The sequence below is a fragment of the Mixophyes fleayi genome, chromosome 5 (assembly GCF_038048845.1).
Source record: "Mixophyes fleayi isolate aMixFle1 chromosome 5, aMixFle1.hap1, whole genome shotgun sequence".
Classification (NCBI taxonomy): Eukaryota; Metazoa; Chordata; class Amphibia; order Anura; family Limnodynastidae; genus Mixophyes; species Mixophyes fleayi.
In genome coordinates this window covers 123,959,475-123,986,327 of record NC_134406.1, presented here as the reverse complement: position 1 = coordinate 123,986,327, position 26,853 = coordinate 123,959,475, and the positions used below count along the sequence as shown (strand labels likewise).

General features: G+C 44.2%; 1 protein-coding gene across 8 annotated transcripts in view; it reads right to left on the bottom strand.

Moving 5' to 3' along the window:
• The window catches only part of PTPN3 (protein tyrosine phosphatase non-receptor type 3), a 607,886-nt gene that overhangs the window by 501,575 nt on the left and 79,458 nt on the right, over positions 1-26,853 (bottom strand). For 6 of the 8 annotated variants that reach the window (XM_075212795.1, XM_075212794.1, XM_075212797.1 and 3 more), the window contains exon 2: positions 3,667-3,818. The exons of 1 other annotated variant lie outside the window; for it this stretch is intronic. In XM_075212795.1, coding sequence (XP_075068896.1) covers positions 3,667-3,804 — 138 coding nt within the window. In that variant the 5' untranslated portion in view covers positions 3,805-3,818. Of the gene's footprint in view, positions 1-3,666; positions 3,819-26,853 lie in introns of those variants that run through there. One more of the 8 variants, XM_075212802.1, reaches the window with a different exon arrangement.

Sequence of the window (26,853 nt, the reverse complement as noted above, 5' to 3'; positions counted from 1 at the left end):
TCCACCATTTGCAGCACGCCCTCTGCATATGCTGGAAGGATCACCCACAGTCCAGTTACAGATTTGGCTAATGAAGGTGTGAATGTTGTACACCGGGAGGAGGATATTGATGTAGCTGGCGCAGAGGAGGAACTTGACGAGGAGGATGCTGATGTGGTTATCTTAAATGAGGCACCAGGGGGGGAAACAGTTGTTGTCCATGGGATGAAAAAGCCCATCGTCATGCCTGGGCAGAAGACCAAAAAATCCACCTCTTCGGTCTGGAATTATTTCTATCCCAATCCGGACAACAAATGTATGGCCATATGTACCTTATGTAAAGCTCAAATAAGCTGGGGTAAGGATCTTGGCCACCTAGGGACATCCTCCTTTATACGTCACCTGAAGAACCTTCATAATTCAGTGTTTAGTTCAGGACCTGTGGCTAGGACTGTCAGCAGTCCAGGGACACCTAAATCCCTTGGTCCTGTTGTATCCACACCAGCAACACCCTCCTCGTCAACTTCCTCCTCGATCTCGATTGTAGATAGTCCTGCAGGCCATGTCACTGGCATGACCGAGTCCTCTTCAATCCGGGATTCTTCCGGAGGATCCTGCAGCGCTACGCCTACTACTGTCGCTGCTTCTGTTGCTGCTGGTAGTCGTCATCAACCCAGAGGGGAAGTCGTAAGAACGCTACGTCTTTCACTAAACAGTTGACCGTACAACAGTCGTTTGCCATGAGCACGAAGTACGACAGTAGTCATCCTATGGCAAAGCGGATAACTGCGGCCGTAACAGCTATGTTGGTGTTAGACATGCGTCCGGTGTCCGCCATCAGTGGAGTGGGATTTAGACGGTTGATGGAGGTATTGTGTCCCCGGTACCAAATCCCGTCGAGATTCCACTTCACTAGGCAGGCGATACCCGGGATGTACAGAGAAGTACGAAAAAGTGTCCTCAGTGCTCTGAAAAATGCGGTTGTACCCACTGTCCACTTAACCACGGACATGTGGACAAGTGGTTCAGAGCAAACTAAGGACTATATGACTGTGACAGCCCACTGGGTAGATGCATCGCCTTCCGCAGCAGCAGCATCAGTAGCAGCATCTCCAAAACGCCTGCTCGTTCCAAGGCAGGCAACGTTGTGTATCACCGGTTTTAATAAGAGGCACAACGCTGACAACCTCTTAAAGAAACTGAGGGAAATAATCTCGCAGTGGCTTACCCCACTTACACTCTCCTGGGGATTTGTGGTGTCGGACAACGGCAGTAACATTGTGCGGGCATTACATATGGGCAATTTCCAGCACGTCCCATGTTTTGCCCACACAATAAATTTGGAGGTGTAGCATTACCTGAACAGTGACAGGGGTGTGCAGGATATGCTTGTGGTGGCCCGCAAAATTGCTGGACAATTTCGGCATTCTGCCACTGCTTAACAAAGACTGGAGCACCATCAAAAACGCCTGAACCTGCCCAGCCATCACCTCAAACAAGAGGTTGTGACGCGCTGGAACTCCACCCTCTATATGCTGCAGAGGATGGAGGAGCAGCAAAAGGCCAATCAAGCCTACACAGCCACCTACGACATAGGAAAAGGAGTGGGGATGCGCCTGAGTCAAGCGCAGTGGAGACTGATTTCCGTGTTGTGCAAGGTTCACCAGCCGTTTGAACTTGCCACACGAGAAGTCAGTTCCGACACTGCCAGCTTGAGTCAGGTGATTCCCCGGATCAGGCTGTTGCAGAAGCAGCTGGAGAAAGTGAGGGAGGCGCTGTTAAAGCATTGCGATTCCACAAAGCATGTAGCTCTTGTGGATGAAGCCCTTCGTACGCTTTGCCAGGATCCGAGAGTGGTCACTCTTTTAAATTCAGAGGAATACATTCTGGCCACCATGCTCGATCCTCGGTTTAAAGTGTATTTTGTGTTTCCAGCGGTGTAAAGACCTGCTGGTCAGGAGATTGTCCTCTGAAGAGGACCGTGACATGCCTGCTTCATTTTCTTCCACACCTGTGGCTGCGAGGAAACAGCTGAGATTTCATTCATAAACGACCCGCTGGCAGGGATGCTGAGAACATCTGGTCCGGACTGAAGGATCTGCCAACCATTGCAGACATGTCTACTGTCGCTGCATTGGATGCTGTCACCATTGAAAAAATGGTGGAGGATAACTTTGCTGACACCATCCAAGTAGACATGTCAGACAGTCCTTATTCTTACTGGCAGGAAAAAAAGGCAGTTTGGAAGCCCCTGTACAAACTGGCTCTATTTTACCTGAGTTGTCCCCCCTCCAGTGTGTACTCGGAAAGAGTTTTTAGTGCAGCGGGGAACCTGGTCAGTGAGCGGCGAAGGAGGTTGCTTCCGCAAAACGTTGAGAAGATGATGTTCATAAAAATGAATTATCAATTCTTCAATCAAGACCAGCACTGGCCTCCAGAGACTACAGAGGGACCTGTGATTGTGGAGTCCAGCGGGGACTAATTGATTATGTGTGAGGATGAGGAAGTACACACTGAAGGGGGCGAGGAATCAGAGGATGAGGATGACATCTTGCCTCAGTAGAGCCAGTTTAGTTTGTACAGGGAGAGATGAATAGCTTTTTTTATGTGGGGGCCCAAACAAACTAATCATTTCAGCCACAGTAGTTTGGTAGGCCCTGTCGCTGAAATGATTGGTTTGTTAAAGTGTGCTTGTCCTATTTCAACAACATAAGGGTGAGTAGGAGGGCCCAAGGACAATTCCATCTTGCACCTCTTTTTTTGCGATTATGTGCTCTTTGGGGCCTAGTTTTTCAAACTGCCACCCTGTCTGTCACTGCAGTGCCACTCCTAGATGGGCCACGTGTTTGTGCCGCCCACTTGTGTCGCTTAGCTTAGACATCCAGCTACCTCGGTGCAACCTTTTGGACTAAAAACAATATTGTGAGGTGTTCAGAATAGACTGGAAATTTGTGGAAATGAATGTTATTGAGGTTAATAATAGTGTAGGAGTGAAAAAAAAATAAAAATATGGATTTTAGCACTTTTTATGCTTTTTTTAAAAAAAAATCAGAACCCAAACCTTTAGTGGGGTGTTTTGGCAAAACCAATCAGAACCCAAAACCTCAAGCTAATCAGAACCCAAAACGTGGCCGGTGCACACCCCTAGTTGACAACAAGTTTGTGTTTAAGATTTCTGCAGGACATTTTCATATTTTGTGTCTCTGCCATCTGCTTCCTCTCCTCAATCCATTACAGTAACTGCAAAGAAATAGCAGTTGCCAATAGCCATTTTATTCTTGTCGGCTGATAATGCCATTGCCTTACAAAAGCGACACACACTTCCCACCACCACCTACGATTGTAATTACACTACTTTATGTATCAAAAGTTTCCCACACCTCCTGGATTGTAAGCCAATTTGCTTAGGGCCGTCTTTACCTTCTGTTCCACGTCATTGCATGTAATTTGTATGTTTTATGACTGCCTAGATGCACAGTGCTACGTAATATGTCAGCGTGTAAATAAAACATAATAATACAAAAACCAATCAGAGTTCAGTTGCCACATTTTCATCAAGTTTTAAAATGATAGCATGAATCCCGCTGTCACTTTTTACTGTGCACCAACTATCATAAATGTCTTCACTTCCTTGAAGAAAAACAACAACCCCCAAAACTAAGTATGCACAAACCTAGTAAGACTTACATTAACTCTGAAGCATTGCTGAGAGCCATCCAAAAAGCGGACGTTACAAACCACCTCTGACCTATTTTTCTCCTTCGGAAGTTCAGTTGCTCGAATGTTATTTATCCTTCCACCCAAAGCACGCAGCCGAGAGTTCATAACGAACACGGTTCCTACAAAGTTAAAGAACATTTGCAATAAACATGTGCACTGCTTTTACAAAAAAATATCGTAGAGAAAACAATGGCATTATTGACAAAATTTTAGTGTATGCCAACACTTATATATATTTTAATATAAGTCATTTTTTAACAATCAGTTTTATCCCAGTCACATCTTTACTCCTACTATGTTCACTGAGCTAAATCCGACAGTTTGCCAGACATTTCAACCATAAGTAATCCAACCAATGAAAAACATGGGATATCCATACCTCCCAACACTGAAGGATTTCAAAGCAGGACAGTGGACGTGCCTGCGTCAGCACGGGGGCGTGTATGGCATAATGGGGGCGTGTCTGTGATTCATTGAGGAGTGAAACCGTTCTATAAGCATGTGTCTCGGGCTCCGGTCCCCGGCGTGCGTTCCACAGTGGAACACACGCTCAGTTCCTATTCCTGTGTGACGTATGGGTGAAGTAAGACACCTCCCAAATTTGCCAAAAGTGGGACAACGCTGTCCCGATCTGAATAGCAAGACAAAGCCCTCAAATCGGGATTGTCCCGCCTAAATCCGGACAATAGGGTGGTATGGGATATCTGTGAAGTACTACAAAAGTAAAAAGATGAAAAAAAGACTGTGCCTACATATTCTAGGGCCTGTCAACCTATTTAATCTAAGTGATTTTTCTACTGCTGAACTTTCTGACTGAATTAACTTTACTTGATAGAAAATAACCCATTTACATAAAATAATTAATTGATCCCACGGTAACACAGCCAGAAAGCAAGCTCGAAGTTCAGGAACAGGCAAATATCTCCAGGATAAAATGGGTCAGGTTTAAAGATTCTGTGTACCTGGTGACTTTCCACACCAAATGAATAGAAACAAATTTATGAAACTTTAGGAGCAACCACATGCACTGCTTAATCTATTACATAGCCAGAGAGGCTAGGATCTAGTTTGGCAGTACTATAAGAGTTGGAATTGGCCTCCATGTCTGTTTGGAATTTGTTGGGTACTATGTAATGAGATAATAAAAAAACTCACAATAAAGGGAACAAAAAATAAAAACTTGTACAAAACTAGAAATGTGTATTATTCTCACTACTTGTAAGATATGTATATACTTTTAGCAATTATTGACTTCCATTACTAGATAAATAAAAAAAATGAATAATAATAATATTATAATAATAATATTATATCATTATTATACTACAAACATTTACCAAAAATGTTGTATAAAAATTACAAGAAAAAAATGCATGAAAAAGTTGAAGATTACTTAACGGATCTAATCAGAATACACTACATTTTTAAAGAAAAAGAACATAGAAATAAAGCAAAATAAGAATGAATTTAAAAAAAGAGCTTTGTTGTATGTTGAAATTGTTGAAGTTTTCCAAAGCAGTTTTAAAAGTTTGAAGATGTGGGCTAAAATGTAGCCACATATTTTGATTAAAGATCTTAATTCTATATGAGTCATACAATAACTCCTTGATAATCTAATTCAATGTTGCCAGGGGCAGATTGGTCATAGATCTTACCAGAAGAATTCATGGTAGGCCGAGGGACCCCCCTAACATTATGGGGCTGCTAGGAGCTTGGCGGGCTGGTATGGTCCCAAAAGCAATTATTTGGGCCGGCATCTTTGTAGGCTGGACTGCGCACTGTCTTTTGCTTTACAGAGTCAGTGTGCGTTAATGTACACAAACAGTGCTGCCTATTGGCGTGTACTTGTGTTTCCCCACCTCTGCCTCTGCTAGCCCTCTATTCTGCTGCTCCCCTTTCTCCCAGCAACTTCCCCCATTGTTCAGGACTTTGCACTGGACGGTCCCTGCACAAGGCGGCAGAATTCAAAGTAAGAAGCTTCCCCTCTCCTACTCTGCCCACCCCTGACTCCATTTACCACCCATATTTGTCTCAGCATCTGTTTGCATCTGTGGCTCTCGGCTAACCCCTGTGTGCCTTTATCTGTCCCCGCACCCACCTGTGTGTGTGCACCTCTGCCACCCCACCACTTACTGTGTGTGTGTGTGTGTGTGTGTGTGTGTGTGTGTGTGTGTATCTCTGTCTACAATTTTGTATGTGTGGCATTTCTCACCATCTGTTTCATTCCACGTTTCTCTCTGCCAGTGCCTGTTGTCTGTCTACAAATTATGTGTGCCTGTCCCTTTATTTCTTCCCATAACAGGATAGACCTCCTGTGCCACCCTACCATGTTGGGCCTGCCTTGACAACATCCCCTTTCTTTATCCTAAATGTGCCACCTCTAAAGGCTCCTTCACCAGCATTGGAACCTCTTCCTTCTGGGTAACTTGCAGCTAGTGCACCCCCTTGCTGGGCACCTGGGCTGGTACCCCTGACCACTTCCTTCAGATCAGGGTTGCTGTGGATGGTCTCCCCTGGCCTCTCACAATAGCCAGAGCTGCAGAGTAGCAGGCATAACATTGGTACTAGATGCTGGGTCCCAAACCTCAACAGCTGGATAATGGACTAGAGTTGCCTAATCTGTAGGTCACAGGAATTACAACAGTTCAGTACGCATCAAAGTATGATATTACAGTCATTGCCAAAAGTTTTGAGAATGACACAAGTGTTGGTTTTCACAAGGTTTGCTACTTCAGTGTTTTTAGACATTTTTGTAAGATGTTGCTATGGTATACCGAAGTAAAATTACAAGCATTTCATAGGTGTCAAAGGCTTTTATTGACAATTATATTATGTTTATGCAAAAGAGTCAATATTTGCAGTGTTGACCATTCTTTTTGAAGACCTCTGCAATTCTACCTGGCATGCTGTCAATCAACTTCTGGGCCACATACTGACTGATGGCCGACCATTCTTGCCTAATCAATGCTTGGAGTTTGTCAGAATTTGTGGGGTTTTTTTTGTCCACCCGCCTCTTGAGGATTGACCACAAGTTCTCAATGGAATTAACGTCTAGGGAGTTTCCAGGCCATGGACCCAAAATTCAGATGTTTTGATCCCCGGGTCACTTAGTTATCACTTTTGGCTTATGGCAAGGTGCCCTATCATGCTGGAAAAGGTAATGTTCATCACCAAACTGTTCGTGGATGGTTCGGAGAAGTTGCTCTTTGAGAATGTTTTGGTACCATCCTTTATTCATGGCTGTGTTCTTAGGCAAAATTGTGAGTGAGCCCACTCCCTTGGCTGAGAAGCAACCCCACACATAAATGGTCTCAGGATGCTGTACTATTGGCATGACACAGGACCGATGGTAGCGCTCACCTTTCTTTCTCCGGACAATGGTTTTTCCAGATGCCCCAAACAATCTAAAAGGGGATTCATCAGAGACAATGACTGTACCTCAGTCCTCATCAGTCCAATCCCTGTACCTTTTGCAGAATATCAGTCTGTTTCTGATGTTTTTCCTGGGGAGAAGTGGCTTCTTTTCTGGCATTTTTGACACCAGGCCGTCCTACAAAAGTCTTCGCCTCACTGTGTGTGCAGATGCACTCACATCTGTCTGCTGCCATTCCCGAGCAAGCTCTGCACTGGTGGTTGCCCCGATCCGGCAGCTGCATCAACTTTCCCATCACTGGCTGGACGTTCTCAGATGCCCTGAAGCCTTCTTCACAGCTATTGAGCATCTCTTCTTGAAGTTCTTGATAAACCAATAAATGATTGATTTAGGTGCAAAATTAGTAGCAGCAATATCCTTGCCTGTGAAGCCCTTTCTGTGCCAAGCAATGATGACTGCACGTGTTTCCTTGTACGTTAACAGAGAAATAATAATGATTTAATGCACCACCCTCCTTTTAAAACTTCCAGTCTGTTATTCTAACTCAATCAGAATGACACAGTGATCTCCATCCTTGTCCTCGTCAACACTCTCACCTGTGTTAATGAGAGAATCACTGATCTGATGTCAGCTGGTCCTTTTGTGGCAGGGCTGAAATGCAGTGGAAATGTTGTTTTTGGGATAAAGTTCATTGTCATGGCAAAGAGGGACTTTGAAATTAATTGCAATTCATCTGGTCACTCGTCATGTCATTCTGGAGTATGAGCAAATTGCCATCATAAAAACTTAGGCAGCAGACATTGTGAAAAATAATATTTGTGTCATTCTCAAACTTTTATATATTATTTATATAATAAAAGTTTTGAGAATGATATTTAATGTATATATTTAATGCTATATATTTAATGTATAACATCAGCATGCAATATATTCTCTAAATTTGGATTTAACATAATTTAAACTTAACAAAATTTACAGCAATCCCAAATTACTTGCTCTTTCATTATTCAACTAGTTCCCCTATCCCTTTAACAGTACACACAGGATAGTCGGATAATGCCCCTAAGCTGTGCATGCAGGCTAAAAAGATGTGTTAGTCCCTTTCAGATGAAAAGGCTAAATTAGCATGGGATTTCCTTTCTTCAGAAAAGTTACAGAAACAAGTTTCCTCCAAAACCTCATAAAAAAATCCATACACAAACAATATAAAAATAAATACATTTACGAGTGGTGGTAGTCATTACCTCCACTTTGAAAATGCAGACAAGAGTTTCCCCGAAATGGACAGCGTGAACCTGTCATTGACGACAGACTGGTAATCCCGACCATTTCAGAAACAGACCTCCAGTAATCGCCACGATTCAGCATCCCGGCACCAATAAATGACGTCATGTCCATTTCCGCATACTTACATTACCCCCTTAACAGCATCGATAACAGCGTTGCAGTCACCTGTGACGTCATCAAGTCTTGCCGGCTTCCTCATTCGTTGCGATGCCTTGCAGTCGATTGTCACATCAGTCGTCCTGGAGCCTGGTCGGGAAGGAGCCGTTCAGTGTGAAGACGTAGGGGGTAAGTCATGTTCGGGGTAGTCAGCACCGATATGCTGACTACCACCGCCGCAGAGGAAGGACTTAACTCTTTTGGCGCTGCGTGACAGTTATTAACAATGCCCATACATTAAACACAAACATTTAAATTAATAAATATTCCCTTTAATCCATTTTAACAACCACGAGCGCTGGGGTATAACCCATTCAGCACAGCCGCATCGAGTATTAACCAATTCGATGCTGCAGCAGCCATCTTGACAATGTTGGAGGTGAGGGGGACCTGTCCACCCTGTCCCTTTGTGTCTATGTTTACCTTTGTCCCCCCCATCCCAGCTTTTTCTCTCTTCTGCCCCCACGACCCACTTGCACTACCATTTTTCACCCTCATCTTCCACTACTCCTCTATTCATGTCTTTCCTTCCTCCATTGCGTCTGGAGTCTGGCAGGCAGTAGTAGTGCTGGTGGCTGCTGATCAGAAGTGACAGGAACAAACAGAAGCACAGCTGAGTCCAGCAGCACATGATTTAACCTTAGGATGGCAGGTAAGAACAATTTTCTGATTTTAATAATTTTTGCTTAGTGTCTCAATAGCAAACCTTAATTATGTTACAGATTTCATTCATCATGCACAAAACCCTATTAGTGCACACGCTAATGGGGATTTGAGACACTGTTGATCAGGCATAACTTATTGCACTGGGGGGGCTGATTTATTAAAGGGTAAAGGGTGAAAGGCCATTCAAAAATTTAAAAGTGCTTTTTCTTGCTTCAAAGGGTTATTGTCAGCCATAATGCTGTTATTCCCTGCAGTAACCCCAGCTGGTGGAAAGATTGCCTTTGGACGTGGAAATTTATTTAGCAAGTATCTCTTATACCACCACGATACCTGGTCTGTTATCGCCAGTTTTGGCTATGGCTAAAGGTGTACTAACTCGGCTACAGTTGTTTTGGCTCTGCCCACATGATGCGACTTTCAAAATAATTTTAAGGGCCACTTTAAATTCCCAATCTGCCCCTGAATGTTGCTTTGTACTTATGATCACTGTCCTGATAAGATGCTAAATCTTCTTTCAAACCCATGGATTTTGGCAGACAAGTTGGTTAATATGCCCTTTTTCATACCTATACAAGGCTCAGTATTAAAATTAAATAGGAACAAATATTCGTGTCTAGTTTAAACACGCAATCTCCCTTTTTTTTTTTTTTCTTGTAGTATAGTGAATGAGATCATGCTGTAAAACTAATCCATTCATGCATCTAGAATAAAGTTATTATAAATGAGTGACACCAAACATCTTCAAAGTAAAGGTTTCCATACAGGTATAAATTAAGCAGATTACATCCCTGCACGGTCGGGGTCATGTATAAAAATTCTGAATTGTCCTGGTTGCCTATAATTATGGCTAATATGGCTGCAAAATTAAATTTCTGTAATTTTGAGGAGGTTATAATTGGGGCATGTATAGCAGAGCTTTTGCCCTTCTCTGTCACCTAAACCACTCAAGCATTTATAGGATTGTGACAGGATGGTCCTCCTATACCATTCTGTCTGTTGTGTTGCTGGGGACCGGCTGGGCTTGCCTTGCCACCATCCCCTTTCTTTATCCCAGATGCACCCTCTAACTGCAGTAGGAGGGGCTTTTGCTGCTGCCACCACTAAGCTCCTTAGCGGCGACTACAACCACATCCTTCTGGGTAACTCTTGCTGATAGTGTACTACCTTGCTGGTAAACATGGGCTGGTACCCTTGACCTCTTGCCTGCAGATCAAGGTTTCCCCTGGCCTATCACACTGGCCAGAGCTGCAGGTAGCGGGCAAAGCATTGGTACTGGAATGCTGGGTCCCAACCTCAGAACAGCTGGATAACGGATTAGATTTGGTCTAATCTGTGGTCACAGAAATTACAACAGGTAAGTAGGCATACAGGCAGGTTCCTTGCAATTATGTTTATTAGCTCAGGAAGTTCTAAAAAGCACAGTTACAAACTCAAAAGTTTGAGGCACTAATGATATCCAGAAAGTAAAGATGGTATAATACACTTCAGTGTAAAACAGAGCTTTTTAAAGACAATTTTGGTAAATTTTTGGAGCTATGCCAAAGCTAATCTGGCCTCCTGCCCCTTTAAGCAATCCAGACTGATTAATTCAGCCTGCACATAAATCAGCCTGGAGGGGTTTAACACCTTTTTACATGGCTACTAGCGGTGCCACTGCATCTGAGGTTTTCTATTGAATGTTTACCATCAGGATAAAACATTTCTAGAATCTTGCTTTGAACACAATTTAACTTGCAAAATTCACATTTATCTGTGATCACTTGCATAGGGAGTCTACCAGCAAGTATAATTACCTCCTCCTGTCTTTCAGGCGTAACAGACGTTTTGGTCACTGAGCGATGAAAAGGACTAATTAACATGAGGTTACCTGTCTCTAGACAGTTGCAACATAACACACTGTCTCTGAAATCGATACATTTCCATACAAAACACATACCGATATATATAAGGAAAAGTACATTTGCAATGATATACAGGGATGCATTGCACTCCAAATTAAAATTAATATCTTCAATAAGTTATTTCTACGTGATCCAGCCACAAGGATATTTTGAAACAAATAAGACAGCATTTTTCAACATAATCCTTATGCTAGTGAAGTGACTTGTAAATGAATTGTGCTGCAAGCCTCCTGCTCAATTCCATACACTCAATGCCATTGTGCTTACTGGCTGCACCTGGCTACCCAACACCCTACTGATTGACTTTATATTGAGGTTTACATTTTTTGTTGACCACTACCTGTAGTATTTTTGCATTTGCTACCCACAATAAAGTTATGTTGCAGTAGGATAAGAATGATAAAACATGAAATAAATAGTAGTAAAATAATACAAAGATGTTACCAAAAAAGGTAAGGATGTTTGCTTTAACAAATAGTACATGAATATCATGATTTCAAAACAAGCAAATTCCAAGCAATTTCACTTTCTAAAAGTGAGTGAATTTATGCCACTTCAACAGAATTTAAATGCTTGCATGTTTGCCAAAATAATTGTCTAGTTTGACTAGACTCATTACCTATCTGAGCCAATTTGTCCCTTAACTTTTGTTACGGACTTACCTTATCCCCGCCGCTCCGTCCAGCCGCACTTCCGCATTCAGGACCATGTGACCGCACCCGGAGGCGGTCACATGACCACAACCTAGAGGCGGGGATTTTGAATCCCCTTCTGTATAAAAACCTCACTCTGACACTCGCTGAGTGTCAGAGCAACACTTACCTGTTCCTGGCTCCTGCTCTTCGTGGATTGCAGTGTCTTCCTGTTTCCAGTGTCTCCTGTGTGCTGATCTCTGCCTGTTTGACTTCCCTGGCTCTCTAATCCCTGTGTACCGACCCGGCTTGCTGACCATTCTCCTATTCTTGTGACCCGTGTACCGAACCTGGCTTGTTGACTCAGAGTTGCCTTCTGATTCTGCCTGACTCCAGTCCTGTGTACCGAACCGGCTTGTTGACTCCGCTACCACCGCTTCACTCCGCTGTACTACATCTTGAGGCGAACCTGGGGACCGCGACCTGCGACTCCTGGCAGCGAAGCCCACCCCGCCTTGCGGCGGTTCTTGGTGAACACCGGGGAGATCGTTAGACTCCGCACCTCAGGTAAGCCAGCGCTAATCAAGATTAGTAATATAGTATCCAGAATCTGTTACAGTTTGCTCTGACCATGGATACCACAGCTAAAGATCTGTTGGAGCATTTAGTAGGAAGGATGGATAAACAAGAAGCTAACCAAGAGCAACTTTTAAAATTCCTCAATAGTCTATCCACTCGCTTGGATGTTGTCCAGAACACCCTAGTGGCTGGTGGATCACCTGGGCCGGCAGTGGCCCCTGTACCTCAGGCCGCAGCAGCAGCTTCTTCCTCGCAGCTACGGTTACCTAACCCACCTAAGTTCGATGGAGACCCTAAAAATTGCAGAGGATTTTTAAATCAATGCTCCATACAATTCGAGCTTCTACCTGGGAACTTCCCCTCCGGAAAAACGAAAGTGGCCTATGTGATTTCGTTATTGTCCGGTCAAGCTTTAGCATGGGCTTCCCCCTTATGGGAGAGGGACGACCCCATTCTACATAACTTCAACCTCTTCTTGTCCACCTTCAAGAAAATATTTGATGAGCCAGGAAGGGTGTCCAATGCCGCTTCCGGCTTACTACGTCTCCGCCAGGGAAACCAGTCTGTGGGGCAGTATGCGGTCCACTTCAGAACCATGGCCTCTGAACTTCGCTGGAACGATGAGGCTCTAGTAGCTACATTCTGGCAGGGCCTTTCAGACCGAATCAAAGACGAGTTGGTATCCCAGGAACTCCCTACGTCTTTGGACGACATTATCTCCCTCTGTGTCAAAGTTGATTTGCGTTTCAAGGAACGTAATTCCGAGAAGGAACAGTCGCGGCGTAGCATGATTCGCTTGGCCCCCAACTTCCAAACCCCTGTTCTTCCCCCTGAAGAGCCCATGCAACTTGGGAGGACCCGCCTATCAGCCGAAGAGAGGGAGAGGAAATTTCGGAACAAGTTGTGTTTATATTGTGGAGAGAGTGGCCATCTTCTGAGTTCTTGTCCCAAACGCTCGGGAAACGACAGGGCCTAACGAGTTCTGGAGCTGTGTCGTTGGGCCTCTTTTCTCAGTGTCAGTCAGTTCCCAATAGTAATGATTGCCTGTCTATTCCCATTTCCCTTCAGTTAGGACAAAAGACCTTCCCGCAGTCGGCTCTTCTAGATTCCGGAGCCGCAGGAAATTTCATTTCTGCCACAGTAGTTAAACAATTCGCTATTCCCACACAAGCCTTGGAACAACCCATCTCTCTGATGGCCATTGATGGGGGAAGAATCCCTGAGGGGTCCATCTTGGTACGCACTATTCCTCTTCTACTTCAGATAGGAGCACTTCATCGGGAGAAGATTTCTTTTCTAGTAATACAGAGATCTACCAACCCAGTCTTCCTAGGACTTCCTTGGTTTCGTGCCCACTCTCCCACCTTGGACTGGAAATCTGGTCACATATTGTCCTGGGGACAGTCCTGCTTCTCTTGCTGCCTACAGAGAGTGGTTCCCCCGAATAGTCCCAGGCGTACCCAAGAATTTCCTGTGACTCTCCTGCCTGAGCCATACCAAACCTTCTCTGATGTTTTCTGTCAACAAGAGGCCACTAGACTTCCTCCTCACAGAATCTGGGACTGTGGCATTGATCTGATACCTGGTAAACCCATTCCCAGGGGCCGTGTTTACCCCCTTTCCCTCCCAGAATCTAAGGCTATGGAGGAGTACATCCAAGAAAATCTAAACAGGGGCTTCATCCGCAAGTCTGCCTCCCCAGCTGGGGCTGGCTTCTTCTTCGTAAAAAAGAAAGATGGGGGCCTCCGCCCTTGCATTGATTACAGAGGCCTGAATGCCATTACCGTTAAAAATCGGTATCCACTGCCACTGATTTCTGAACTATTTGACCGGATCAAGGGTGCCACCATCTTTTCTAAACTTGACCTCAGAGGAGCGTATAACCTTATACGCATTAAGGAGGGGGATGAATGGAAGACGGCGTTTAACACCCGAGACGGCCACTTTGAATATCTGGTCATGCCTTTCGGGCTATGCAATGCCCCAGCCATATTTCAGAGCTTTATGAATGAGCTGTTTCAAGACCTCTTGTACCAATCTGTAGTCATCTACTTGGACGACATTCTCATCTTTTCTCAAGATCTAGCATCTCATCGTACTCATGTATTGGAGGTCCTCTCTCGTATCCGAAAAAATCAGTTATTTTGCAAATTGGAGAAATACACCTTCGAGCAGAGACAAATTCCCTTCCTGGGATATATTATTTCGGGCACCGGTCTACAGATGGATCCCACAAAATTGAAAGCCATACTTGACTGGCCCCAACCTTCAGGCCTTAAAGCCACTCAACGCTTCCTAGGATTCTCCAACTATTATCGCCAATTTATCAAGGGGTACTCCTCTCTCGTGGCTCCCATCACAGCATTGACCCGCAAATCTGCTGATGCTGGTATTTGGTCCTCTGAGGCTATCCAAGCCTTTATATTATTAAAGTCTCTCTTTTCATCTGCACCCATTCTTCAACAGCCAGATTGTTCTCGTCCCTTTGTCCTGGAGGTAGATGCCTCTTCTGTTGGCACAGGAGCCGTACTATCACAGCGAGGTCCTTCTGGAAAACTTCATCCCTGCGGATTCTTTTCCCGTCGCTTTTTACCTGCTGAGAGGAATTATGGGATTGGCGACAAAGAGCTCCTGGCCATCAAATTGGCTCTCTCCGAATGGAGACATTTACTAGAAGGAGCGCAATTCCCTATCGCCATATATACCGACCATAAGAATTTGCTTTACTTACGCACTGCCCGATGTCTAAATCCTCGACAAGCAAGGTGGTCCTTATTCTTCTCACGCTTTGATTTCAACATCACTTTTCATTCAGGATCTAAGAACACGAAGGCAGACGCCTTATCTCGCACTTTTGATCCAGCTGACATGGAATCCTCGGAAGATAAGAAATTCATTGTAAATCCATGTCAAGTATTGGCAGTTACACACCTGAAAAAGGGCTGTCCTCCAGGCAAAACATTCATCTTGCCACATCTACGCACCCGGCTCCTTCACTGGGCTCATCACTCACTCTTCTCTGGGCATGCCGGCATTCGCAAGACCTACTGGTGGCCTTCCTTGCTGGAGGATGTGAAGAGATTTGTTGCTGCTTGTTCCAAATGTGCTCAACACAAGACCTCTAGGAAGAAGCCTTATGGATGCTTGCTCCCATTACCCATTCCTGATTACCCTTGGTCACAGATCTCCATGGATTTTATCACGGACCTTCCCCCTTCCAAATCCTGTACTGTAGTGCTTGTGGTCACGGATCGCTTCTCTAAAACAGCTCACTTTATTGCTCTCAAAGGCCTTCCTTTTTCCTCCTCCTTAGCCGATATTTTTATTAAAGAAATATTTCGCCTCCATGGCTGTCCTCAACATATTGTCTCCGATAGGGGATCACAATTCATATCAAAATTTTGGCGGTCTTTTTGCAATAAATCCGGGATTAAGCTTGACTTCTCTTCCGCATATCATCCCCAGTCCAATGGGGCTACTGAGAGAACCAACCAAGAATAAGAGAAGTTTCTAAGAATATTTATCTCTAGTAACCAAGACAACTGGGTGGACCTTCTCCCTTGGGCCGAGTTCGCCCATAACAACCATTTACATGAGGCCATCTCTAACTCCCCCTTTTTTGTTCTGTATGGCTGCCATCCTAGACTACCCACCTTCTCTCAAGTCTCATCTTCTGAAGTTCCAGCAGTGGACTCTCTGGTTCGTAACTTCTCTAATATTTGGGAACAAACCAAGACAAACTTAAAACAAGCAACTACTCGTTACAAAAAATTCTACGATAAAAGGAGAAGAATGACTCCAAGTTTTGCAGTTGGTGACAGGGTATGGCTATCCACCCAGAACATTCGTTTAAAGGTTCCCAGTAAAAAATTTGCTCCCAAGTTTATTGGCCCATTTGCTATATCTGAGATTATTAATCCCGTAGCCTTTAGATTGAGTCTGCCTCCCTCCTTACGCATACCCAATGTCTTCCATGTCTCCTTGTTAAAACCGATGGTAACCAACAGATTCTCCACCTCATCCAGAACTCCTCCTCCTGCTGTGGATCGGGATCAAGTTGAATACGAGATTAAAACTATCCTAGATTCTCGTAAAGTTCAAGGTGCCATACAGTTCTTGGTGGATTGGAAGGATTACGGCCCTGAGGAGCGCTCATGGGTAAGAGCCATTGACCTACATGCTCCCCGTCTACTTAAATCCTTCCATAAAAAATTTCCTTTGAAACCCTATTAGGTGTTCGGAGTCCACCTTTATGGCAGGGGGTACTGTTACGGACTTACCTTATCCCCGCCGCTCCGTCCAGCCGCACTTCCGCATTCAGGACCATGTGACCGCACCCGGAGGCGGTCACATGACCACAACCTAGAGGCGGGGATTTTGAATCCCCTTCTGTATAAAAACCTCACTCTGACACTCGCTGAGTGTCAGAGCAACACTTACCTGTTCCTGGCTCCTGCTCTTCGTGGATTGCAGTGTCTTCCTGTTTCCAGTGTCTCCTGTGTGCTGATCTCTGCCTGTTTGACTTCCCTGGCTCTCTAATCCCTGTGTACCGACCCGGCTTGCTGACCATTCTCCTATTCTTGTGACCCGTGTACCGAACCTGGCTTGTTGACTCCGAGTTGCCTTCTGATTCTGCCTGACTCCAGTCCTGTGTACCGAACCGGCTTGTTGACTCCGCTACCACCGCTTCACTCCGCTGTACTACATCTTGAGGCGAACCTGGGGACTGCGACCTGCGACTCCTGGCAGCGAAGCCCACCCCGCCTTGCGGCGGTTCTTGGTGAACACCGGGGAGATCGTTAGACTCCGCACCTCAGGTAAGCCAGCGCTAATCAAGATTAGTAATATAGTATCCAGAATCTGTTACAACTTTATTGAAAATTCAGGGCATAATGACAGAGATGCACGGGAGACTCTGTCCCACTGAAACATCAAACGGCTGGCAAATGTCACCAAGGATATTACTTACATTCCATACGCCTGCATTTAAATACCTGTATCTGTATATCTCAATAAAGAATATTTAAGTGGTTTTCAGATAAACTGTGATGGCACTTACACCAATTAAACACACCCTGAGGCCACAATCTCAAATGTAAAGTACAGATGATATCATGTAACTAACATGCTGGTTAAATGTATATATTATAGATGGACCCCTTAGTCACTAAATTTGTACAGCTGTACTGTCTTCTATCTTTATTGTGTGCCTGTACTTCAGAAGACCAATACAATTTGTATTTACTAAAATAAAAAAAATAGAAGTTGTATCACCTTGAATACCTTAATAACAGACATACATGCATTGTGAAAGTTGTTATACTGGAAATACTAGTAGATTATGCTTGCAGGAGGCAAACATACAAATTTGGATGTCAATAACAAAACCTTTATGCTAAGTGCAAAGTTTGAAGAAAAAAATGACCCCTTCAAAACCATTACGTTGTTCGTCATATTTTCAGTTGCCTCATTGTACTCTATGTAAAATGTATGTGCATGTTTACAAAAGCATTTCATGTAAAATATAACTAGTTTTCACATCAGTGGTGACCAAGTATAAAAGTAGGGGTGATAGTAAACCAGTTACCCCTTGTAAGTGCACACTGCTAAATAACTGAAGAAAACAAAAATATTAATTAGGGATGAGCGCACTCGGATTTCTGAAATCCGAGCCCACCCGAACGTTGCGGATCCGAGTCGGATCCGAGACAGATCCGGGTATTGGCGCCAAATTCAAAAGTGAAACTGAGGCTCTGACTCATAATCCCGTTGTCGGATCTCGCGATACTCAGATCCTATAAATTCCCCGCTAGTCGCCGCCATCTTCACTCGGGCATTGATCAGGGTAGAGGGAGGGTGTGTTAGGTGGTCCTCTGTGCTGTTTAGTTCTGTGCTGTTTAGTTCTGTGCTGTTTAGTTCTGTGCTGTTTAGTGCTGTGCTGTGCTGTGCTGTTTAGTGCTGTGCTGTGCTGTGCTGTGCTGTGCTGTGTTCTGCAGTATCAGTCCAGTGGTGCTGTGTGCTGTGCTCTGTCCTTCTGAGGTCAGTGGTGCTGCTGGGTCCTGTGCTGTGTCCTGTTCAGTCCAGTGGTGCTGTGTCCTGTGCTCTGTGCTTCTAAGGGCATAGTTATTTCCCCAATATTCCCCTGTGTTTAAAAAAATAAAAAAAAGTTTTTTTAAAAAATACCAAAAACTACTTTAATATTTTTTAATTACCACAAAATTTTCACAACCAATCCTGCAGTATAAGCCCATTGGTACTGCAATATTACCAAGTTCACACATTCAGCAGTAAAAGTCCAGTGGTACTGCAATATTACAAAGTTTACACATTCTGCAGTATCAGTCCAGTGGTGCTGTGTCCTGTGCTCTGTCCTGCTGAGTTCCGTAGTGCTGCTGGGTCCTGTGCCGTGTCCTGTTCAGTCCAGTGGTGCTGTGTCCTGTGCTCTGTGCTTCTAAGGGCATAGTTATTTCCCCATTATTCCCAAGTCTTTAAAAAATAAAAAAAAAGTAAAAAATAATAAAAAAAAAAAAAAAAATATATAATAATTATAACCAAATTTGCAAAACCAATCCAGCAGTATAAGTCCATTGGTACTGCAATATTACCAAGTTCACACATTCTGCAGTATCTTGTGCTACATATAATGGAGACCAAAAATTTGGAGGATAAAGTAGGGAAAGATCAAGACCCACTTCCTCCTAATGCTGAAGCTGCTGCCACTAGTCATGACATAGACGATGAAATGCCATCAACGTCGTCTTCCAAGCCCGATGCCCAATCTCGTAGTACCGGGCATGTAAAATCCAAAAAGCCCAAGTTAAGAAAAAGTAGCAAAAAGAGAAACTTAAAATCATCTGAGGAGAAACGTAAAGTTGCCAATATGCCATTTACGACACGGAGTGGCAAGGAACGGCTTAGGCCCTGGCCCGTGTTCATGACTAGTGGTTCAGCTTCACCCACGGATCTTAGCCCTCCTCCTCCTCCCCCCCCCTACAAAAAATTGAAGAGAGTTATGCTGTCAGCAACAAAACAGCAAACAACTCTGCCTTCTAAAGAGAAATTATCACAAATCCCCAAGGCGAGTCCAAGGGTGTTGGTGGTTGTCAAGCCTGACCTTCCCATCACTGTACGGGAAGAGGTGGCTCGGGAGGAGGCTATTGATGATGTAGCTGGCGCTGTGGAGGAACTTGATGATGAGGATGGTGATGTGGTTATTGTAAATGAGGCACCAGGGGGGGAAACAGCTGATGTCCATGGGATGAAAAAGCCCATCGTCATGCCTGGTCAGAAGACCAAAAAATGCACCTCTTCGGTCTGGAGTTATTTTTATCCAAATCCAGACAACCAATGTATGGCAATATGTAGCTTATGTAAAGCTCAAATAAGCAGGGGTAAGGATCTTGCCCACCTAGGAACATCCTCCCTTATACGTCACCTGAATAACCTTCATAGTTCAGTGGTTAGTTCAGGAACTGGGGCTAGGACCCTCATCGGTACAGGGACACCTAAATCCCGTGGTCCAGTTGGATACACACCAGCAACACCCTCCTCGTCAACTTCCTCCACAATCTCCATCAGATTCAGTCCTGCAGCCCAAGTCAGCAGCCAGACTGAGTCCTCCTCAATACGGGATTCATCCGAGGAATCCTGCAGCGGTACGCCTACTACTGCCACTGCTGCTGTTGCTGCTGTTAGTCGGTCATCTTCCCAGAGGGGAAGTCGTAAGACCGCTAAGTCTTTCACCAAACAATTGACTGTCCAACAGTCGTTTGCCATGACCACCAAATACGATAGTAGTCACCCTATTGCAAAGCGTATAACTGCGGCTGTAACTGCAATGTTGGTGTTAGACGTGCGCCCGGTGTCCGCCATCAGTGGAGTGGGATTTAGAGGGTTGATGGAGGTATTGTGTCCCCGGTACCAAATCCCCTCGAGATTCCACTTCACTAGGCAGGCGATACCAAAAATGTACAGAGAAGTACGATCAAGTGTCCTCAGTGCTCTTAAAAATGCGGTTGTACCCACTGTCCACTTAACCACGGACATGTGGACAAGTGGTTCTGGGCAAACGAAGGACTATATGACTGTGACAGCCCACTGGGTAGATGCATCCCCTTCCGCAGCAACAGCAACAGCTGCATCAGTAGCAGCATCTACAAAATGGCTGCTCATGCAAAGGCAGGCAACATTGTGCATTACAGGCTTTAATAAGAGGCACAACGCTGACAACATATTAGAGAAAATGAGGGAAATTATCTCCCAGTGGCTTACCCCACTTAGACTCTCATGGGGATTTGTGGTGTCAGACAATGCCAGTAACATTGTGCGGGCATTAAATATGGGCAATTTCCAGCACGTCCCATGTTTTGCCCACACCATTAATTTGGTGGTGCAGCATTACCTCAAGAGTGACAGGGGTGTGCAGGAGATGCTTGCGGTGGCCCGCAAAATTGCTGGACACTTTCGGCATTCAGCCAGTGCCTACCGCAGACTAGAGGCACATCAAAAAAGCTTGAACCTGCCCTGCCATCACCTCAAACAAGAGGTTGTGACGCGCTGGAACTCCACCCTCTATATGCTGCAGAGGATGGAGGAGCAGCAAAAGGCCATTCAGGCCTACACAGCCACCTACGACATAGGCAAAGGAGTGGGGATGCGCCTGAGTCAAGCGCAGTGGAGACTGATTTCCGTGTTGTGCAAGGTTCTGCAGCCATTTGAACTTGCCACACGAGAAGTCAGTTCCGACACTGCCAGCTTGAGTCAGGTCATTCCCCTGATCAGGCTGTTGCAGAAGCAGCTGGAGAAAGTGAGGGAGGAGCTGGTAAGCCATTGCGATTACACCAAGCATGTAGCTCTTGTGGATGTAGCCCTTCGTACGCTTTGCCAGGATCCGAGGGTGGTCACTCTTTTAAAGTCAGAGGAATACATTCTGGCCACCGTGCTCGATCCTCGGTTTAAAGCGTATGTTGTGTCTCTGTTTCCGGCGGACACAAGTCTACAGCGGTGCAAAGACCTGCTGGTCAGGAGATTGTCCTCTGAAGAGGACCGTGACATGCCAACAGCTCCACCCTCATTTTCTTCCACATCTATGGCTGCGAGGAAAAAGCTCAGTTTTCCCAAAAGAGGCACTGGCGGGGATGCTGATAACATCTGGTCCGGACTGAAGGACCTGCCAACCATTGCAGACATGTCTACTCTCGCTGCATTGGATGCTGTGACAATAGAAAAAATTGTGGATGATTACTTTGCTGACACCATCCAAGTAGACATGTCAGACAGTCCATATTGTTACTGGCAGGAAAAAAAGGCAGTTTGGAAGCCCCTGTACAAACTGGCTCTATTTTACCTGAGTTGTCCCCCCTCCAGTGTGTACTCGGAAAGAGTTTTTAGTGCAGCGGGGAACCTGGTCAGTGAGCGGCGAAGGAGGTTGCTTCCTCACAACGTTGAAAAAATGATGTTTATAAAAATGAATAATCAATTCCTCAATGAAGTACAGCACTGCCCTCCAGATACTACAGAGGGACCTGTGGTTGTGGAGTCCAGCGGGGACGAATTGTTAATGTGTGATGAGGAGGAAGTAGACACTGTAGGGGGAGAGGAATCAGAGGTTGAGGATGAGGACGACATCTTGCCTCAGTAGAGCCTGTTTAGTCTGTACAGGGAGAGATGAATAGCTTTTTTGGTGTGGGGGCCCAAACAAACCAATCATTTCAGTCAAAGTTGTTTGGTAGGCCCTGTCGCTGAAATGATTGGTTTGTTAAAGTGTGCATGTCCTATTTCAACAACATACCTCTCAACTGCAGCTCATCCCTCCTCTGCGGGGATAATGTCTCCTGTGCTCTGACACGTCACTCTGTGTACTCTCAGCCTCAGGATCTGACACTACAGCTACCATGCCTCTTGTAGCAGCCCTCACTCCAGGGCCTCTTCCATGTGCAGTGTCCCCCTCTCTCTTGGGTTCACTATAGTGGCATGGAGTTCTCCCCCTCATCCAGGGCACACATTCCTTGCCCTGGCTCAGTCACCACGCTCAGACTTCCAGGCAATGCTGGGGGAGCCTGGGAGCTTCCACCCCAGGTCCCCAGCTACAACTCTCCTCTCCTGTGTCTTCTCTCTCTTTCTGACACTTTAAAGATCGTGCCTTTAAATGAAAAAGTCAGTCTTCATTGCACGACTATGTGCAAGTGCAACAGGGACATTTTTTTGGGTTTACAAAGTCAAACAATAACACTTCGACCCTGTCTGTCTGGGGTCTCTCAATGACGAATTGTCTGTAGCATGTTTGGAGGAGGTATTGTGGCCCCGGTATCAAATTGGGTACCGGGGCCACCCCACTATGCAGTCCAGATACTTGTTTGGTGGAATTCCGACACGTGGAGGGTTTTTTAATTATATTGTGGCCTCGGTACCAAATTGTGTACCGGGGCCACCACACTACGCAGTCAAGATAGATAGATGCGTATTGCGTATCATAGATAAAGTACATTCAGTGGTGTAGGGCAAATTGAAAAATATTCCAAATGCACTGACATTATCAAAAACAAGAGGTTGTCACACGCTAAAACTCCAACATGTATATGATGGAGAGGATGGAGGAGCAGCCGTATGTGTAGTGTAATGCAGATCTGTTGAAGGTTTTTTATATATTTTATTGTGGTGCCCAGTGCCCACTCCTCTACGCAGTCCAGATACATTTATTGGTGCGAATCATAAAAGTTCAGGGTTTTTAATATATATTGTGGTGACCCACTCCTCTACGCAGTCCAGGTACATTTATTAGTGCGATTCATAAAAGTTCAGGGTTTTTAAGATATCTTGTGGTGACCCACTCCTATACGCAGTCCAGGTACATTTATTGGTGCGATTCATAAAAGTTCAGGGTTTTTAATAGATATTGTGGTGACCCACTCCTCTACGCAGTCCAGGTACATTTATTGGTGCGAATCATAAAAGTTCAGGGTTTTTAATATATCTTGTGGTGACCCACTCCTCTACGCAGTCCAGGTACATTTATTGGTGCGAATCATAAAAGTTCAGGGTTTTTAAGATATTGTGGTGACCCACTCCTCTACGCAGTCCAGGTACAATTATTGGTGCGAATCATAAAAGTTCAGGGTTTTTAAGATATTGTGGTGACCCACTCCTCTACGCAGTCCAGGTACAATTATTGGTGCGAATCATAAAAGTTCAGGGTTTTTAAGATATTGTGGTGACCCACTCCTCTACGCAGTCCAGGTACAATTATTGGTGCGAATCATAAAAGTTCAGGGTTTTTAATATATTGTGGTGACCCACTCCTCTACGCAGTCCAGGTACAATTATTGGTGCGAATCATAAAAGTTCAGGGTTTTTAAGATATTGTGGTGACCCACTCCTCTACGCAGTCCAGGTACAATTATTGGTGCGAATCATAAAAGTTCAGGGTTTTTAAGATATTGTGGTGACCCACTCCTCTACGCAGTCCAGGTACAATTATTGGTGCGAATCATAAAAGTTCAGGGTTTTTAAGATATTGTGGTGACCCACTCCTCTACGCAGTCCAGGTACAATTATTGGTGCGAATCATAAAAGTTCAGGGTTTTTAAGATATTGTGGTGACCCACTCCTCTACGCAGTCCAGGTACATTTATTGGTGCGAATCATAAAAGTTCAGGGTTTTTAAGATATTGTGGTGACCCACTCCTCTACGCAGTCCAGGTACATTTATTGGTGCGAATCATAAAAGTTCAGGGTTTTTAATATATATTGTGGTGACCCACTCCTCTACGCAGTCCAGAAAGATACCTTGTTGCAACGTTTTGGACTAATAACTATATTGTGAGGTGTTCACAATACACTGTAAATTAGTGGAAATGCTTGTTATTGAATGTTATTGAGGTTAATAATAGCCTAGGAGTGAAAATAAGCCCAAAAACTTGATTTTTAAACTTTTTATGTTTTTTTCAAAAAAAATCCGAATCCAATACCTTAAATCCGAACCGAGACCTTTCGTCAAGTGTTTTGCGAGACAAATCCGAACCTCAAAAATAACGAAAATCCGGATCCAAAACACAAAACACGAGACCTCAAAAGTCGCCGGTGCACATCCCTAATATTAATTAATAATAGAGAAATGTAAAGCATCAATGGCATTATTTATTTTTACAACAGGAAACATAGCATTAAGTACATACTACATTTTAAAAATATTTGTGTGTCATATTTAAGGATGACAGATGTGGTGAGAAATCAAATCACACAATGACACGTTGGACACACCCACAAAATTGTGTATGCTTGCTTTTAAAATGTGGTAGCTGAGTCACTCAAGCATTTTATTCTTCAGATATGCATTCAAATAACAAACCTAGTTATGAAAATATACACTTTTTATGCTGCACGCTGCTTGCAATTAACACAGCCTGTTAACTACTGGGAAAAATACATGATTGCTTCCTAGAACATTGTTTAACAACCACCAAAGCAGCCCATGTGGCCCTCCCACTCTGGAAACCTACCGTTTGTTCTATTAGCACATGTGATTTTTTGTTTCAATCCCGAAAATGGATTGACACGTGTAAATAAAAATATATATTTGCTAAAAACCAATGTTATCCAAAATGAAATATTATAAAATAACCTTATCAGGTCATAAATTTACTTAATATTCCTCAACCATTTTATAGCTCTGTTGAAATGGTTAAACAATCCGTGTCATATGAAGATAAGTCCTATGTTTTCATGGATGAGGTGGTCGCGCAAAGTCGGGCACAGGAACAAAACTTTTAACAGATTTAGTAGCTATGTCTAGACAGACTATGAATGATGCATGCAATTCATACTTCAAAGCCAGCTCTAGGTTTTACAGGACTCACTATGAACATTTCACCTGACCTCCCCAACATGCAAAGTGGAACCATAATTTGAAGAAAATGCTGGCAGTTTTTAGGCCCAATATCTCCTCTAAGAAGACTGTTTTAAAAAAAATGGACATCGCCAGTGTTTAGCTTCAATTTCTTTCATCAATCCCTCCTGTGGCCAACTCCCCAACGATTTATTCTAATGCCCCTTATGTCAAACATGGCCATCACAGCATTGGAGGAGTTAATCTTCAGTGGAGCAGTGGTGAAAGGAATCAAAAATGTATTTAAATGTATATTTAATAAATGTGCCTCTGTTGTGTGGATCTAGTAAGTCAGTTAGTGTCCAACGCGCAATGCAGAAAGTCCCAGAGCTCAGATGAAATATGTAAAAATGTGGTTATGTAAAAAAATTATAATTTAAATGTATACATGTTAAATAAAAATAAAGTGTGTTAACTTAACCTGGTGCTGCACTAGGGATCGGGGCTTCTTGAGCAATGCTCCAGCCTATGCTTTGGTTCAGAGACTGGAGTGATGGGGTGTCGGAGGTGTCCCCCATGTCTGATAGTCCAGTCCCTAGATTAAGAGGTTGCCAGTATCCACCTCACGATAAATTCCACCAGACTTTAAATGGCACCTCCTGGATTCAAATGAATACAAAGAAGCATACTGGAGCTCTGGAGTGGCAATAAAGGGACTGATGCCCCAAGGTTTTACCATTTCCCTCTGGCGCCAATTTTGGCTTGGGGAGTGGGACTAGACCTTGGAGCAAGTTTCCTGGCTGTAGCTTAGATTCAAAGATTACCCTAGACTCGTGGTAACCAGGGCCTGATTATCCAATAGACTGACTGACTATAGGCTGCAGCCTAGAGCGTTGGACTTTAGGGGGGTTGCAAAAATTGTGACAGCAAGAGGTATAAACTGAAATTCATTTAAAATATAAGAGACTAGCTATTCTTCAATGTGAAAAGAAAACATGAAAGAAAAATGTAGTAAGCTTTAATCTTGATATATTCCCATGGTAAAGGTTAAAGACAATGGTTATCCTTGGGCGGGCACTTGTGGATAAGCGAGTAGGAGAGACTATGACAGCAACAGGCACAGACCTGACAGCCCACTCCACCTTCACCTTCAGTAGCACTCATTCACAAGGCGCTACAGCAGCTATACTAACCACCAAGAAGAAAGCAGTTCCAGGTGCCAGTGAACGAGCTTGGTGTTGGCAGCGACTATCCTCTTATAACTAGTGTGCAGTTAGCATTCACAGTCTACAACTGTCTGGTGGAGAGTTACACCATAGTCAGTAATGGTGGGTTAGTGACTGAAGGAAACTCAGATAAACTGTAGTAAGAGAAAAAAAACAAGGTGGCAGAGTAAGCCTATTCTATCTAACCTACCACTAAGAAAAGGACAATCGATAGTATGCCCAGCCAGTTACACATACTTTGTATACATCCCATGACTGCAATATACATATCACCCACACTAGCAGTATATAATGTAATAATTCTTTATAATGAGTCCCTTATGTGAGGCATTGAAAACCTGTTCTCAGGTGTCACAATTCTAGTCGTAGCAAAGACAAGGTTGGCCCTTGCGTGCCTAGACCTTGCAAAATTCCTTCACCAGAGGGGAAAGATCTGGCATGAACTTCTTCAGTCAGAAGTATAAAAAGTATCCAACCACCTCATGTCAGTAGTTACAAATTACAAATCATT